Source organism: Anguilla anguilla, chromosome 10, assembly GCF_013347855.1.
Source record: "Anguilla anguilla isolate fAngAng1 chromosome 10, fAngAng1.pri, whole genome shotgun sequence".
NCBI lineage: Eukaryota > Metazoa > Chordata > Actinopteri > Anguilliformes > Anguillidae > Anguilla > Anguilla anguilla.
The window spans coordinates 6,083,827-6,101,890 of record NC_049210.1 but is presented as its reverse complement, the minus strand read 5'-3'; the positions used below and the strand labels follow the sequence as shown (position 1 = coordinate 6,101,890).

Here is an 18,064-nt window from a genome sequence, read left to right as displayed (position 1 = left end):
CATACTGGGACACAGCAGTTTGAACAGGCTGGAGGACAGGAAGAGAGGGGCTTCAGAGTGAGAGAGGAGGAGGAGGAGGAGGAGGAGGAGGAGGACTGCGCTGATAATTACAGGCTCTATATTTAGAACGGAATGCTGAATTTAACCCCTCTGGGGTGCGCCGTCCCATCCTGTACCTGTAGTGACTTACCGCCAGACACTTTCGAACAAACGTGAACGTGAATCGCACACGCACACCCGCCCGGGCGCCAGGAAACGCTCCGACCCCGATAGCCTGCTACGCGCTACGTTTTTCTAAATTCCAGAGGCAGCGCGGTCTGACGCGCGGCAAAGGGTGTCATCCATCACGCGACTGCCCCAGCTTTAATGATGATTAAGCGGTCTCTCCGTGGAGCCCCCCCCCCCCCCCCCCCCCGCAAACGGCCATTGAAAGATATCGATCTTTAATTTACAGGCGGTGGTAGAAATGGGCTTCTACATCCCAAGGCACGATAATCACACACCTCCAAGAAGTCGATGCTGGACACTGGCCTGGCCTGTTCCAGCCATTTTAGCCTCTGGGTGTCATTGCATTTTTCTTTTTGTTACAATAGTCATTGTTCTTTTACATTTTTGAATGAAATAAATGCCAGCTATTTGATAGTTCCTGAAAACAAAAAGAACCTTGCTGGCATCTGTTGTAGAAGAAGCGATTCCCAGCATTGTACTGTACCTTTTACAAAAGTATAAGATGGAAATTTTGCCAAAACTCCTAATTCTTCAACCTCTGGGGTAGTACGCTTGTGGGCCACCAATTTGTTATGGACAACTAGGAGTCCACAAGGCTGCTCCATGTCACAAGAATGGATTTTTTTTCTTCTTATTATTACAAATGGGCAGTTTGTATTCCTCAGTAAACCATGATAAATAGATAGAAACCAATAAAAAAACATTGCTGCTTGCTAATATGTTGCAGGAATAAGCAAACCAGTCATAGTGAATGTGCTTCTTCGTAAATGAATCATAATGCATACTTATTGCATTGCAGTGCCCTCTGAATGTGTTTTGCAGGACTATATTTCATTAACAACTCAAGTTTGAGGCAGCAAATATGGAAGGGAAGAGAGGGCTTAGCTCTCTTTCTTGCTTGCAAGGTTAAATAGTTATTTGATTGCTTCACCGCCACATGGTTTCTGAAAGCAAGCGAAATACGCTAAATATGCTTTTCCATTTTTGCGCTAATTGAAAATATCACCAGCCTGTATTGCGGCAGGGAATGTGAAGATATTATTACCAGTCGGCAAGTGGAATTAACCCTAAGCAGATGGAACGGAATCACGACTGGAGAACGTGAATTAGAGAACACAACGTGGATAAGCCTTATCAATAAAAGCAGTGTAAGAAAATGACCGGCATTATGAGGGAAACACAATGGTTCTAGAAAAGAAAGAGCGTGAGCTCCCTAGAAGACTGATTTTATTCTTCGGACCGGATCGTCCCGCGTGGACCGTCGATATTTAAGGGGGCGGAACGTTTCCTCGTGGAGGTCGTGGAACACAGGGCGAGTCGGGTTCTAAATGGAACCGTGCTAGCACTGCCGTCGAAAAGGACAGGCGGAGAAGTGCTGCCACAGCGGGACTGGACTAGTTCCTGTGCAATAATTCAATTACGCACGCAAATTTATATGACGCACGCGTCACTGTGCAAGCCAGTGACCGAGTGACTCACACCCGGGTTCGATGAAATGTGGGCGCACCAGCAGTGGTACGACCGTGCTGGGCCTACTTAAATATTCAACTTCCTGTTGTGGTAATGTAAAATATGTTTTCTCATAACGCCTGTTACCAAGTGACTCACTCACATCTCTGGTTCACGTTAAGTGAAATTCATAGGACCATAGAAATTCATTCATCACGCCAATTAAATCACAGTGCAAAAAGAAAACGACTGCGGAACATTCTTCATGACAGCGAATCGGTATTCAGTATGGAGTCTCTTAAATGCAGGCATGCAACAATTAGTGCTATCATAATGGCTGTATTTAAAATAGATTTTGCTTGGATTTGAAATGATGATACAGGATGCAACTTAAATTAAAATTTAGATTTTAAGGCACACTTATGATAAAAAAGTGAATGCAAGTTTGTATTTTCAAAATCTTGTTTGAGTGGTCTAATCAAGGGGACTAATTTAGTTGTTTTGTGCTACGTGTCCTGACTAAACTGTTTATCATGTGAATCACATTCTTTCCTTTAGCTTGGCCGACAAATTTTTAAAGTAGGCAAAACATAGTTTTAAAATGTGAAAACACGACAATGAATCAGAAAAGGTTTTTTTTGGTCAATTGTCCTCATGTCTGTTTTTTTTTTTTTTTTTTGAAAGAAAACACACAGTTGGCCCCCCGCAGGTTGCAATCATGTTGCATTGAGTTTATTTTCAGTTAAAACCGAGGCATTTCGAAACGGCCACCAGCACCTGTCAGGCTGAAAGAAACAGAAAGATTAACCGAAGCAGACGTTTCAATTGCCCGGCCCCAAAATTAACAAATTGAGTTTTCATCTGAAAGCTTGTCTGATCCATCACCTCAAACTACTGTATGGCCGCTCTTCTCCGAGGCTCCAGCCAACACACTTTTTCCATTTGTTTCCTTTCTCCGATCTGGAATTGGCGAAGTGCGGTGTGGCCTGGAGTCGCTCCGGTACCGTGTGCATTCGACGCTTGTAGATTCAAATGCTCCTGTGTTAAACATGGAGGCCAAATGGAATTTTCCGCTGTTGTTGACGATGGGGGGGGGGGATTGGGGAGGGGGGGGGATTGGGGAGGAGGGGGGTGGGTGGAAAGGCTCCTCGGCACACCACGGAAGGTTCCGGCGTTTTCTATACGAGTCCTTATTTTTAACGCGTTTGTGAGGTCTGTGAAAAGTAGAGCATGTAATTTATTAAAATGGAAAACTGCGGCTGTGAGATTCGCCCCGTCGCCGCGACGTCGTCTGTTTGGAAGCGTGTGGGCTTGTGCGTCGGAAACGCACGCAGCCAAATTCTGCTTATTTGAGCTCTGCAGTCCATCAATGCAGCAGTGCAGCCGTCGTGTCTCATTTGGAATCGTAATGCCTTTGGAAGTCTGTTCTCCTGTTGCGGTTTCCTGTTGATTAGACCCCATCTTGATGCCTTTTCACCTCTTGAACTTTGACCCCACATGCACTGACAGTGAGATTCCAGAATCACTCTTAATGCATCACACTGCTTGACTCCTGAGGGCATTGTATGACCCGGGTTCGATTCTGGGCCGTGGGACCTGTGACTGTATCAAGGACCCGTTCTTTTGGCCCGGAGGGGAGGTCATAGAAAGGTTTACTTTCTTAAAGACAGTTGCCAAATACTAATCAGAGTTACTGAATTTTATAGTGCCCGAGGCGAACGGTATTAGCATAGTCTACCTACACTGTGTCTATGCTAATTTAGCTGCAATATTAAAATGATGAAATTCTGAAATTAAATTCTGTATTTTAATATTCAATCTGACAGAAGCAGTAGCTTTGTGCAAACTAATGGGTAATATGTTCCTGCTGAAAATTCATGCTGATAAATCTACACTTTCTGTAGGTTGTTGATGTATGCGGCTTATTTTACAATGCACTAGAAGCATGCATATCTTCAAACATGCATTATATTATAATGATTACAAGAATGCCAGAGATGGAAAATCTGGGATCAGAAAGTCCTCCCCAGTATTTTGTTCCAATCACCTGGATTTGTTAATTAGCACAGTTCTTCAGCCTGGAGGTAGAACTAATTAGCAAAATCAGCTGGCTGAGTTCATGGGTGGAAGAAACACATGGCAGGACTTTCTGACCCCTGGACTTTCCACCTGTGAAGAATACTGAGGGTAACACTATGAAGGTATAAGACAGCAAGTCGTTTTTTACAACTGCTGCTGCCGTTTCGGGACAAAAGTGCGAGCCTCCACACAAATGTCTTTACTTGCATTTTATGTAAAGTAGAAAGACAACACAGCTGTGAAAAAAGAGATCTGACCTGTACAGATGGCAGACGGTAGCAATGTTAGCACACTGTCGAGCCGAGGTTCAGCAGACGTCCCCTGGGATGAGTGCTGCTAGCTCACCAAAAGGACACTGGTGCTGGCTTCAATCTAATGACACGGACAGTTTGAAATGGGAACTGTCCCCACTGACAGTCAGCGAGTGGCTAAGGTTGATACACCTTCACAAAGGGACATAAGACTCTTAAATAACTCCCTGTTGCTAACTCCCTGGCCACATTCAGAGCTGTGGTGACGGATGCTTTTTACAGGCCGAGCAGACCTGGATCTCAGATTCAAAGGGGAACGCTACCAAAAAATAATCATTTGGAACCGTTTGTTCTGTCTGAACAATTTGTGTGACCTGTTTCATGTGTCAAAGGCAAATTTTTCATCTGTATCTGCAGAATGAGGCGATACAGGTTGAGGGACAGGTGGAATAGTAAAATGTAAGTTAATGTAGGTGTCTTTTGAAATCCAGCCAACAGATTGATGGTAATAATCTATTGTTTTCTCCACATTTCTGAAGTCAGGATATTTAACATAACTGAAGGCTTGGAGTCTTGTTCAAATTTAATCTGAGCTGAAACCTCCACTACACTGTCTGAACCCATTCAATGAATTCCCTTTACAATAAGGGTAAAGGGAGGGGGGGGGGGGGGGGTCATTATTCTCAGGTGACATCATTTGGAGTGTGGCTTCATACATTTTCTTTGTTGTGGGACAAAATATTATATCACAATAACAATTTGCTACATCAGAAAGAAGCTAGATGAAATCAGAAAGGTGAGGGCCAACATTATTATTATTTATTTATTTATTTTACCTGGTTAAAAATGTATTTTACAAGAGAGGCCTAGAAACCTGGACATATTAAATAATGTTTTTCCAAGAGTTCCCCTTGCGGTCCGCATACCTGCTCCTCGCTTTCTGTATGTGGCTATCGGGGCCCCTGAAGGCAATGGCTGGCGGTATGAGCGCCGGGGTTGGGGTTGGGGGGGGGAATTAGCATACGCGTTTGAGCCAATTAGATGCGTCCGTCAGACGGCGGATAACCGAGGCGGAGGAAGATGGCGGGATGGCGAAGCGGGCGGGCCTCCCGCGCAATTCATTAATCATGTAAAATCAAATCAGCGGCTGGGCAGCGCAGAGCTGGCGAGGGACTTCGGTAATTACACAGACGCAAGCAGGCCGTGACACGGAGCGTGCCGCTGGCCGGCTCCTCGGAGGGGAAGGGGGAAAATGGATGCACTCCACTCTGCAGCTCAGGATGGAGGGGCCGAGGGCATTAAGTGGGAAATGTTCAGCAGCGCGCCAGACGCGGGGCTTCGCGCTCGAACCCCCTTGGCTTTTTCACCTTTTAAGTGCAGGGGCCGCGCTGAGTCTGATGCCGTCCATTAGCCTGCCCTAATGGACATGGAAAAAAAACTGCGATATACTATATATGTGGACCTATGAGGAAAATATAATGGTAATGTATTTCAAAGAAGTGTAATATATTACTGTATCTTAAAGTGACAATAATTAGTATATTTGCCGATATATTATGAAGTGGTGTGATGTATATATAATATATTTCAGTATATTTTATAATATATTTCAGTTCCATAAGGGGGTGGTGATGGCATAAGGACCTGTGCTGATGAACTGCTGTGATTTTTAGATAATATATATATTTAAATATATTTGACAATATATTTCAGTTCCGTAAGGGGGTGGTGATAGCAGAAGGACCCTGTGCCGATGAACTGGCCTGTTCTCACGCCGCCTCTCTCATCCCATTATAGACTGGAAAGCAATAAAGCTAAACATGACAGGATTTCACCCTGGCCTATTGTTGAGCTCGGAAACTGTTAAAAAGGGCTGCTGAACAGAGTAGCTGAGGGGTGGCGGGAGGGGGAGAGAGAAGGGAGGGAAGAAAGAAAGAAAGAATAATGGCTCATAAAAGAGAGAAAGATTTTTTTTTTTCCTCGGCTGGGCCCTGGTTCTTCTGACGCATGGGGCCACGCTGTTGGAGGGTCGAGTCAGGAGACGCCTTCTCCACATAAAAAGCCAGCATAATATTATTATTATTATTAATAACAATCGTAATAATAATATTTCATTTGCTTATTGTCTTTCTAGAAGGACACTTAAGTTCAGTCATGTAAAGGAAGAGGACACAGAGGAGGAAGAAAACAGGAGGAAAAACCACGAGGGCGAAAATAAACAGAAATAATAGCCGTGCGGAATAACAGAATTGCACTCCGTGTGTAAATGAGGGCTCAGGGCCCTGAAGTGAGACGTGGCAGAACGGAAAACGAGTAGCTTGTGGAAGGTGGGAACGGGCTGTGGACGAGGTCAATAACCGGTTGCCTGAAAAAAATTATAAAACGCAGGGATTGTTTGTGCAATTAGGCTGAGAGAGAGACGCGGGGATTGTTTGCGGAATTGGGCCGAAGGCTACAACGCAGGTGTTTTTGTTTGTTTTTTTTTTGTTGTTTTTGTTTTGTCCAGGTGTGGCAGTGCGGAGGAAGCATGGAGGTGCTGCCCTGCGCCCGGGTGGCGCACATCGAGCGCACGAAAAAGCCGTACAACAACGACATCGACTACTACGCCAAGAGGAACGCCCTGAGGGCAGCCGAAGTGTGGATGGACGAGTACAAGTCCCACGTCTACATGGCCTGGAACATCCCCATGAATGTGAGCATCCTGCTCTTCCGCCCTCCACTGAGCATGCTCAGTACTGCGGTGCATTCCAACTGCTTTTTTTTTTAAACCTCCTTGCTTCCTTTCCTAGTATGGAAGGCTAAACGGGTGAAAAAATACCAGAATACCTGACGTCTGGAATCGCGCGTTGTCAAAGTGGGTGCATTCAAATTGGGAGCGCACCCCTGGGCATTCACATGTGTTGTGGTGAAGTCTTTCTCATGCCATTTAGCAGACCGTCTTACTGCGAGTGACTTCCACAATTATGCACTGTACAGCCCAAGCAGTTCAAGTTAAGTATCTTCCTAAAGGGTACAGCGTCAATGGCCCACCTGGGAAACAGACCCAAAGCCTTTAGGGTTACACGCCCAGATCATGCCATTTAGCAGAGACCCTCTTACCCCAAGCGACTTCCACAATTATGCATAGCACAGCCCAAGTAATTCAGGTTAAATAGCATGATGAAGGGTACAACGGCTGTGCCACACCTGGGAATCGAACCCGCAGCCTTTGGGTGACACGCCCGGTTCGCTGACCACTATCCTGCACCCTATATCATACTACACTCTCCCCCTGGAAGGCAACCCAGCCATCATCCCGCTTGACCTTCAAGCCACCGGTGTTCCGTTTAAACGGGGGAACATTTCACTTTGTGTGCCAGAAGGTCGCGTAAAATGGAGGGAAGGCTTTATTTAGTCATCGCAGCTGTCACATAAATCAAATTAAGTATAATTGCTTTAAAGTGCCTCTAAAAAGCTGGTTGTGTGCAGAAAATAATAAACAGGTACTACCTGGGATTTTGCATACAAATGCGGGTAACGGACGATTTATTGCGATAATTTCTTGCCCCGTACCACCGAAGGTGAAGGTGACCCCCCCAAAAGTTTTCCTGTAAATAACTCTACCTTGTCTACACAGGTGTCAGAACCTTGTCCTGGAAAGCCACGGTGTATCTTGGTTTTTGGTGTATCCAAGTGCTATTAATTGACATAAGTCGTTGATTGGTTAAAGAATCCACATGCCTTGTTTTCTCGGCCTTAATTGGCTGCTGATTGAAAGGAAACCACAAAAACCTGCGTCCAGGTTTGACCGCCCCGTTCTAACGTGCTAACATGCTAACGGTAGACGGTGCGGCATTTACGTTGAGCATGTGCAATGGGTTTCATTGAGACCTAAATTCGTTGCAAAAAGTGCAAGAGGACTGAACAAACCACCATGTCACAAACGGCAAAAACACTACAGGGAATTAATATGTTCTACAGCCGCTAACAAACAGGCCCATTGAAACGTTAGCATTAGCATCACCTGCCTAATTTCGAGCCTGGTAACCATCGCCCTCCATTATCATCCTTCTCCCTGCCTGCTGCATTCACACACTGTTTTTTTTCTGCTGTGTGTCTATTATAGCCTACGATTCCAGCTCACGAATCGGCACCTGCTTATCTCTTGCCGACTGAAACTATCGGCGGATAATTGCAACCGCCATTCGGTGGTACAGATCGCGGAGCGACCAATTTGATCGCTCTGGCCCTTCTATAAACTGAGCACATTTTTTTTCCCCCATGATATGTGGCATTTCGCACCACGGTTTCATTTTTTTTCAGCCCCGAACTTGATCGCAAGCAACGATGCCAGATGGACCTAGAGCCTTGTGAGATTTCCGTGGAAGAAAGTCATACCCACAACATTCATATGCTGCCGCGTTCCTTTCCTGGAGATAATGTCTTTCAAGGCAGCAATCAAAGCCAACAGAACCGTAAAGTATTATCCGTGTAACACGCGAATCAGATCGCGAGCGCTTTCTTTTTGCCGACACGACGTATTTTTCAGATCTTCGTATTTGAAGAATGACGGCGGGCTGGAGCAACATTGGAATAACGAAAGAGAAAAATGCTTTATGAAACAGAGGAGCGTTAATGAAGCGGCTCCAGCCTCTTTTTGGAGGTTAAACTGCAAGAGCAGTTTCGGCTATTAGGCATTCCCCGCGTCAGTCTTGGACGCCTTCCATCCAATGCCACCGGAGCCGTGAGCTCTCATAATTAAACAGCTGATTAAGATTTGTACAGCATGGCGTCAAGGCCTAATGGAAGAACAATGAGGCCTCCCAGACTATCGCCATGGCAATCCCCTGCCAGAGCGAACGCAGACAGCCTGCCGGTGATTTTTACCCCCGTCCCCCCCCCTGTCCCCCTCCTCCCCAACCCCTTTCACGTTCGCCAACCCCTCATATTCCGCCGTTCTCTGCCTCGCTCGTCTCTCCCAACGGCAAGAGAACCTCGTTTCCTGCAGAGGGAGGAAGTGTCTCCCTCTCTCGACGGGAGCCTGTACTGATCCGGGGCTTGCGTGCTCTTGTACCTCCCTTACCGAGAGTGCTCAGGTGTGCGTCTGTTCCCGTCCCGTCTGTTCAGTGCAGCCCCCACCTCTGTTGCTCCGGGGGGGGGGGGGGGGGGGGGGGAGGTCAGGCAAGCAGGCAAGCCACCGGAAAGCCCACGTTTCTTCTTTAAACTCCATTATTCCAGTAGCAGAGGCTTGTGCCGGCATTGAGTCGTCCGGAGAAGGACACTCCACGCACATGTTGTTCAGGCCGACTGTAGGTCAGATGAGAGGGAACAATAAGAGACAGTCGTCCTGCTGGCTGAAATCCTTCACCCCCAGCGGGACACTACGGTCAATTATGGCCACAGCCGCCACTGAAAAAAGTCCAGATTCAGTACCAAAACCGTGGGGTCCGTCCATCTAATAAAACAGTGCCTTCACAAGGTAAGCTACTCAGCAACCCCTGCAGGTGTTCTCGACCAGCAACTGTGTTTCTTTTCTTCTTTTTTATCTGATTGGACAGAATCCTGGGGTGGACTTTGGCGACGTTTCTGAGAGGGTGGCCCTGAGGAAGAAGCTCCACTGTCGCAGTTTCCGGTGGTACCTGGAACACGTATACCCCGAGATGCGTATCTATAACAACACCATCACCTACGGAGAGGTAAGGAGATCGTAAGGTGTCAAGCCAGATATTTTTAACCCTTTAGTTCCCAGAGATGTTTGCGTGTGGACTAGCCCCAGCGGCAGTAAGGTAGAGGAGAAAAAAAAAAGTATTAGCCGACAGACCCAGAAATTTGCATCACCAAGGATAGTCAAGCGAACAGGACATTAATTAATATGCTTAAAAGGGTGCTTTTAGTATATATGCTGAAGGTGGGTCATTTACTATGTATAGAATAACACTTAGTATAAAATATGTAACAACCCTTTGAAGAGTAGGGTGTTCTGTAATGTTTTGTTTTTGTTTTTTGCTTTCAATTTCCAGTGGTGATTGTTACATCAGCTTTAGGACGTATGTACATTTTAATCATATGTTTTTCATCTTACACCTTAAAGGCTAAAAACGACATCCATTTAGCTATTGTAACTGAAGCCATTTTAGTACGTACAATACGCATGTCTCAATCGGTTCATTCACACACAGCCATTCCTTGTGTAATGTGTCAGCTGATCCAATGTCCTGTAAAATGTAATTTCATGTTTCCAAGGCTCAGCTCATTATGTAGTCAGTTGTGTGGAATTAGTGATCGTGTAATAACTTTGAATGTAAAAATATATTTCAGTTGTTTAAACCATTTAAATGGCTTCTGCCAGGAGATTTTAAAAGATGATCACAACAATAAAGATTGCATTTCAGAGATGTCACGGCGGGCGAAATAATCTTCGTACGAAAATAAAAACGTCCATTTATGTTACTACTATTCGTTCTGTTTTCTTATTTAAATTAAATTAAAGTACTTGCATATAGTATGTGGATTTGATTATAGCGGTGACTTAAAGCAAGGAGGGATCAAATCTGTCATTATTTTTTCCCATTTCGGTGAACAAAGGGATGTCACTGCGTTTATTTTTCTTTGTGCGTTTTGTACTCATAGCTACAACCGAGCTGTCGCCATAGATTTATTACACAATGGATTGCACTGTGGTGTTGGTTATTCTTTTATTTAATCATTTGAGCTCTAAGACAAATGGCCTCATCTGTTTTAGATTGCTGTTGTTTGTATTCTCAGCATTTTTTTTCCTAGCAAGGCAAGGAACATAATGGAACAGGCTGGAAATCATATTTTAATGTTTTGTCAGAGTGAATTTTTCTCAAAACTCTAATGACGTGAAATAGGATGTTAATGCTTATTTTATGATCATGCAGACAAGCTTTCCACATAGAACAGAACCTCTGGTGAATTACACAATGGAAATTGAGGTTTCTGACTCTCTCTTTTTTTCTTTTTTTTTTTTTACTTCAAAGGCTACATTTTGCTGGGAAAATAAATTATTTAATGCGAGTTACACTTCACTGCAAGGTATAGGTATCTTGTTTCCATAGCAACACAGTTCAGCTACAAGATTAAAGAGTCAATTTCCCCTTAATGAGTTTTAATTAAACACTTATTAGCTTTAGATGTCTGCTTGATTGTTTTTTTTTTTCTCCTGACGTCCATACCTTGTACAGAAAACAAGACCATGGAAGGACCCAGAAAATAGAAATAGTATTTTGAGAGCTTTTGGAATCATTTCAAAAAAATGTTATAGGGCAATATTATAGCTTCTATCTTATTTCATAATCATATTTTATTCACTTCTGTTTTGTGAATTACCTGCTTGTTGCTTTTAGCAGCATCTCAGTGGGTGATGGATTGTGTTTACATATATATATATATATATATATATATATATATATATATATATATATATCCGAAACAGTTTAACCTACATGTAGTCTATGTTGTTTAAATACTATAGAATATAAACAAAATCAAAAGCAAAATTACAAACATACGGGAGCATATTTTATTTTTTCGGCTCGCTTGCATATTTTATGTCCTTATTTTGCAATCGTTTAATTAAGAATCTTATTGCGGTTATTATGCATGGGCACTTTGTAGTGCCACAGCTGCTGAATGTTCCCAGTAGAATCTTTTGTTTTCTCCCTAATCTCTTTTCGTTTTAACACCATGCAACAATATTTAGCAGCGCGCAATATGTCTGACTCTGACGGAGCTGTAGGCAGCTGCCACAAGGTTACAAGATGGCTGAGCACAAGAAAGCTGGATTAGTGTTAGAACACTGGTTGAAACATTTACACATTGGCTATGAATTTGGTTATTCTAGTAGTAGTACTAGTAGCAGTAGCAGTAGTAGTAGCGATAATATTCGTAGTAGTAGCAGCAGCGGCTGTATCAGTAGTAGCAGCAGCAGTAGTGGCAGTAGTAGTCACAGCAGTAGTAGCAGTGGCAATAGTAGTAGTAGAAATAGTAGTAGAGTATTAGTAGTAGTAGTAGCAGCAGTAGTAGGATGCCACATTGGGAAATTTCTTTGCCAGAGTTGCACTCAAGTATTCAGAAAACAAATAGTATATACAAAAAAATAATAGATACACATTGCATCACAGGACTGTATACATGTATATCCATACAGGGAAGCCTGTCCTAAGAAGCATTCTACTCAAAAAGGGGTCTTTGTGGCATGGTCACCCTTGTTAGCTTGATGATCAGTGAAGCAGAAAGTGGTAAAATCTTATACATTCTGTTCTTTTTCTGTGCAATTGTGTTTGTGCGTGCGTTGTGTGTGTGTGTGTCCAAGGTGCGAAACAGCAAGGCCAGCGGGTACTGCTTAGACCAAGGATCTGAGGACGACGACAAAGCCATCCTGTACCCGTGTCACGGCATGTCCTCTCAGGTGAGGGGGCTTTACTCAAACGTGTCGGTTTCCCCGCCACCAGCAGAGCAGCTGGGGTGGAATGTGGCCTGAGACGAAAATACATTGTTATATTATTATATAAATTATATTTCTTGCAAATATCTGAACTGCAACATGTTTTTGTCATCCGAAACACCTACAGAATGAAAAAAAAAAAAAAATGAAAATACTTTTATCTTCAGCCGGGTCTCAGGAGGATATGTACCTGGTTTGGCTTTAATTTTCCCCTGTTATTCATGTGGCTGCAGTGACAGCACAGACCTGCATGGATACTGACTGAAGAGCAGCAAGAGCAGGGCTTAGCCTTGGGGGTTCAGCATCCATAAAAGCACAGGCCTACTGTGCGAGTACATTCATTTTTTGTGTGTGTGTGTGTGTGTTCTGCAAGACAAAATTGGACGAGGAAAGAAAGAAACAAAGAAAGCATTCAGATTACAGTTTTGTTCATGTCTTATTTATTTTTTTTTCCTGAGGAAGGAGCTCAGAAACAGAATTTAGCGCGAAATGCGCTCTGACGATAAAATAATTAGCGAGCGTGCTCGATGGCCAGCGCGGAATCCCTTCGCCGAGGAATTTCGGCGAGAGCCGTAGTGCAGTCGAGTAACACGACGACGGGCCGAATCCTCGGCGGCGGCGGCGGCGGCTGGGGCTGGGGCTGGGGGGGGGTGGTGGTGTTTGGGTGCCATGCTCCGCGCATGGCGGGTACGCCGAGAGGCCTCTTAAGCCGGAGCGGATCTGAAGCTGCGTGGCACAGGTCCTCCCCACCACGTGCCCACCCCCCCCCCTGCCTGGCCCCTGGGGTTTGGCGGTAAGCCGCCCGTCCCCGTGACGCGCGCCGTAATCCCGCGGCGGCCCCGTCGCTCGGCGGTGGGGCGGCTCGGTCGCGCGTGCCTCCGGGAGAGAGCGGTGGCAGGCGGTGGATTCACACTCTGCCCAGATCCCCTCAAATCCCGCTGCAGCACCTCAAATCCTGCCTTCCCAAGAGCACCCTCACCCCCCCATCCCATCCTGCATCCATCTGCCACACAGGGACCCCCCCTCTCTGATTCAGCTTCACTTATGATATTGAAGGAAAATGCACTCATCCAATGAATGTTTGTTTGGTGCTAGGCATAACTTAGCACGTAATTGTTCCAGCTGTACGTTAATACTTGTACTGTAAATGACGTGTTTGTGAGGAATGTTTAGTTTCCCTATGTCTGTATACTGCACTGATACTGATACTGCTCCAGCCTTTGCAGAGTTAACGGTTTTCCTTCTGAAAGATATTGCATATACTCACTGGTTCACGAGGGAGCATTAGGTTGTTACTATGGTCAACCAGAAAAAAAACAAATCGCTAAAACACTATAGCACTGTGGACGGAATGAAGCATCCGGTGACCTGTCTCTGAAAACAGGATAATTGGCTTTTGTGGAGGCCTTTCCAGCGCTTTATTATTTCTTGTAATGTGAGTTCCTGTGCGTTAGGAAATAGAGAACATCCACAGAAAGCAGTAAACATACCTTAACCAGGGATTAAACAGCTTTCCCCGTGCCAAGTTATGCCTTTACGCTACTGGCAAATCAGCTTAGGAACCACAGGGACCTGACGAGGAAGAAATTAAGAAAGTTTAGGGTCTGAGCTCGTGGGGGGGGAGCCAGGAACAGACTGGGACGAGGGTAGGAAATCAGGCGAAAGTGACATCATGTTTACCGCGAAACGCCGTCTTGGTGATACCGCGTTCCTAAGAGGAACACAGACGGTCTCCACTACGGTGCGTCGCTCTGGGTAAGAGAGTCTGCCAAATTACTGTAATACAATGCCATGCAATGCAGCTTTTTCAGTGTACCAGGAGGGTGATGTCTGCCAAAACGCTCTTCCCCAGTACTCTCGCTTGGAGGAGGTTAAAATAAAATTTACAAAGGCTCGTTTTGCCCCCTGCTGCTGTTACTGCTCTTACAGTATATGGCTTATAGCTGAACTGGTCACCAGGCACCAAGTAGTGGATCGCATAACATTGGCTACGTGGTTTAACCTCTGGAGATGACCCCGGGCCTTTGTCTCAAAGGCACCGAGTACTTATTGTGACGGATTAGCGTTAACGAGCGATTTAAGTGGAGAACCGTAAAGCACAAAAGGGGAGTTTAAACTGTACAGTGTGTGTCGCCCACGACTCTTTTCAGATCCTCTTCTCTATGAGCTCCAGTTTCACAGGGGGAAAATCCTGCTTATCAATTATTGAACCGGCTGCAATTTTGATCACCTCTGCCTCTGTGCGGAGAGACAGTGCCTTTTGTGGCTTAAATTAAATATTAGGGGATCCGGTTCGACAGCCGAATGTTTGACAGATAGCTGTACACTCTGCTTGAACTCACAGAACGTCCTGTTTATCGCCTCCAAGGAGAAGATTTAATTGCGGAGCTCTGGAATTGAAACATACAGTATATTGGACCACCCTTACTCTAAGCACTCACACATCTGGTAAATGCAAGTTTAGTGCATTACCGTGAAACATCTATAGCAAAAATCTATCCCTTGATACTTGAATTGTCCTTTAATATGCTTTAGGAATCAATAAGGTTATTACTACAGCCATAAATGTTGTTTTACTGCCAAGCTTAAGAATTTAAATTAAGAAGTTTCTTAACAATGATAACTGTAGACATTTATTTCGGTGGGAAGACAATGTTAGCTGTTATTTTTTATGAAAGTGGCTCATTAGACTGAATTTAAAAAGTAATTTTCCACTTGTACTCTGGGGGTAACTGACTTAAATGGATTAAAAGCCGCGATAATCATTTTTTATAATCAAGAGACCTAATGCTTGTCATCAGTATTTTTTTTTGTTGCATAATCTAAAACGTAAATGGTTTTGTAATTGATTGTTCAGAATAGCTTTGTTTGGCTTGGATGCCCAGATAAAGATTGATTGTGTTGTGCAGTCGAAACACTGAAGGAAAAGCCCCCACTCGCTGGGACAAATAAATTGCGCGAAGGCCTGTGATGTTGTGCTTCAGGTAATGGAAGAAAAGTAACTTTTTCCATACAAGCAATTAGCAAACTTTACAAATAAATCCACCTGTCATTAAGAGAGGCTGTCGAAGGAATGTGTCAGTGGTTTGGCGCTATTTTACACCGAAGGCAATTTTCCTTCTGATTACTGTTCGGTTTGTTTTTTTGTATTCGTTCTCCACGAATAGAAAATGACGTTGTCTTGTTCTGTGGTACTTTTGGTCGGTAGAACACACCCGCATACGTAACTCAGAGGAATAAAACAGTTTTCAAACGATGTGTTTCAGCTCGCCCGCTACTCAACGGAAGGCCTCCTGCAGCTAGGACCCTTGGGGTCGACCACGTTTTTGCCCGACACAAAATGCCTCATCGACGACGGGAGAGGACGGGTCCCCAGCTTGAAAAAATGCGACTCCGTTTCTCGGGTCTCACAGAGGCTGTGGGACTTCACGCAGGTGAGACGAAAATATGTTCCAGCGTGATTATGTTTGTGAGGAATAATGTGTGAACTAAAACTGTATGATTATAGAAGAACCAATCAGTGGGTTGTTTATGTGATACTTGTACTTATGTGTAACAAGTAACGCCGGTAGAAGCAACATCGTAACAACATTCTCTTGCCTACCTTTCAAGCAAATGTTAGTAATTATCTCCATTATTCTTGATCTTGAACGCTGATTGCCATAAGCCGAAAATAGCTTTCCTGAGTTCGTATACATTTTGCAGTAGTTATAACTGCAGAGATTCTGAAGTCCTTGTCTTTAGAAGCGTGCATAATCCACCCTGTCACTAAAAACCAGGAATCGGGGAGATGAAAATGGGTGAGAGAATTGATTCTTTCGTCTCCTCTGTCGATTACTCAAGAATTGCAGAGGATAGAAAGAAGCAAGGACAGTCGTATAAGAGAACCTTGTACACTTCAGGGTCCAAATTATATGAATCTTTGTACTTTAATAATATGAAAGAATATGTAAGATTCATATAAGTTGTATGCTTCAGGGTCCAACGTATATGAATCTGTACTTTGTAACGGAAGTTTGTACATATTATTAAAGGTCAGTAAGCTAGGGAAAATAAATGTGGTGTGTGGTGGAGGCGGGGGGGGGGGGGGTTAGTGGCAAGAGGGCGGGGTGGGGTCAGTGGCAGAGGAGCCGGGATGGGGGCAGTGGAAGGGGAGCGGGTGGTGAGGGCAGTAACAGGGGAGAGGGTGAGGGAGGAAATGATGGGAGAGTGGGGGCGAGTGGCGATGGTTGGGGGAGGGGATGAGGGAGGCGATGGCGGGGGGAGGGGGGGGGGGTCGATGGCCTGAGAGTGGCGATGCCGGAGGGAGGGGGTGAGGGAGGCGATGGCGGGGGGTGGCGATGGTGGGTGAGAAGGGGGAGGGTGAGAAGGAGGCGATGGGGGGGCAGGGATTTCCTGGCCCGGATGACCAGTGAGTCATCGGAGTGCCCCCGCACGCCCGTGTCCTGCTTGTCCTCCTCCTGCTCATTTCTGTGCTCGCTCAGCCAGCAGAGAGCGCTGTTCTGACCTCGCGCGTTTCCAGGGAGACCACGCGCTTGTCTGCTTGGCTCCACTGAAAACAGAGCGGCGCTCGCACCGCGGAGCACGGCAGGGGGCGCAATTTGGCCTCCCAAAATTGGGAGAAAAAGGAGGCGGAAAGGCTTATAAAGAGGTGCTTATGACTGAATGTGGTTTCCCAATATCCTTTGCAGTGGGTGCAGTATTTAAACAGACCTGTGTGAACTGTGCAGCTTGTCCTGGTGAAGTACGTAGGGGTCGAAACGTTAGCCGTCTCACGATCAGATTAATACCCCTTGGTCTTTGGAGTAAGTGCGTGAGTTTTAATTGCGGGGTTTTTTTTTTTTTTTTCCCGAAAACGTCTCTCGCCCGCAGAACGGTCCGATCATCAGCCGGGACACGGGACGGTGCCTGGAGGTGGAGATGTCCAAAGAGGCCAACTTCGGCCTCAGGCTGGTGGTGCAGAGGTGTTCCGGGCAGAAGTGGATGATCCGAAACTGGATCAAGCACCCCAGACATTAAGAGGCCGAGGGACGGCCTCCCCCGCTGCCGCTGGCGCCCGTGACCTTCCTTCGAAGTGCCGCTGTCACAGCCGAATAATGCCCCCGCCCTGGGAGAGAGGGCCTGGGGACCCCCCCCACCCCCCCCCCCCACCCCCCCCACCCCCCAAAGGTCGATGATCTCAAAGGATGAACGCGCTCGGTCTGCAATGGGATCGTGTTTACCGCATCCTCTCACCCTCCTCCCTCCCATGACCCACCCCCCTCTCCCCCACCCACAAAAAAAAAAAAAACCTTTGAACTTCTGAATCTTAAGACGAAATTGATCTTCCTTTCCCCCACTGGGTAATGGCTCTTGTCTTGGAACAGACAAGCTGTACAGTACAGGATTTGAAATGTTCTATATTTCAGTGTCTAAGCAAACCCTTAGATAACGGATCTAACTGCAAATGGTGGCAAAGCGTGTCTCTATCTCCCAGTGCTGTGGAAACCAGTGAACATTAAAAAAAAAGATTCACAGACTGCTGTCATAGGCACCTTTTGAACAAATTAAAAGGTAAAATGCCATTTGAATTGTGATACCAATTGTAATTTTGTAAAGCTGTAAATTGCTT

At 45.4% G+C, this 18,064-nt stretch overlaps 1 protein-coding gene across 1 annotated transcript in view; it reads left to right on the top strand.

The window, feature by feature from the left end:
• The window catches only part of galnt9 (polypeptide N-acetylgalactosaminyltransferase 9), a 93,293-nt gene extending 75,727 nt beyond the window's left edge, over positions 1 to 17,566 (top strand). The window contains exons 7-11 of the mRNA XM_035379987.1: positions 6,514 to 6,699; positions 9,545 to 9,682; positions 12,322 to 12,417; positions 15,720 to 15,887; positions 17,326 to 17,566. Coding sequence (XP_035235878.1) covers positions 6,514 to 6,699; positions 9,545 to 9,682; positions 12,322 to 12,417; positions 15,720 to 15,887; positions 17,326 to 17,472 — 735 coding nt within the window. The 3' untranslated portion in view covers positions 17,473 to 17,566. The remainder of the gene's footprint in view (positions 1 to 6,513; positions 6,700 to 9,544; positions 9,683 to 12,321; positions 12,418 to 15,719; positions 15,888 to 17,325) is intronic.
• The last annotated feature ends 498 nt before the right edge of the window (positions 17,567 to 18,064 follow it).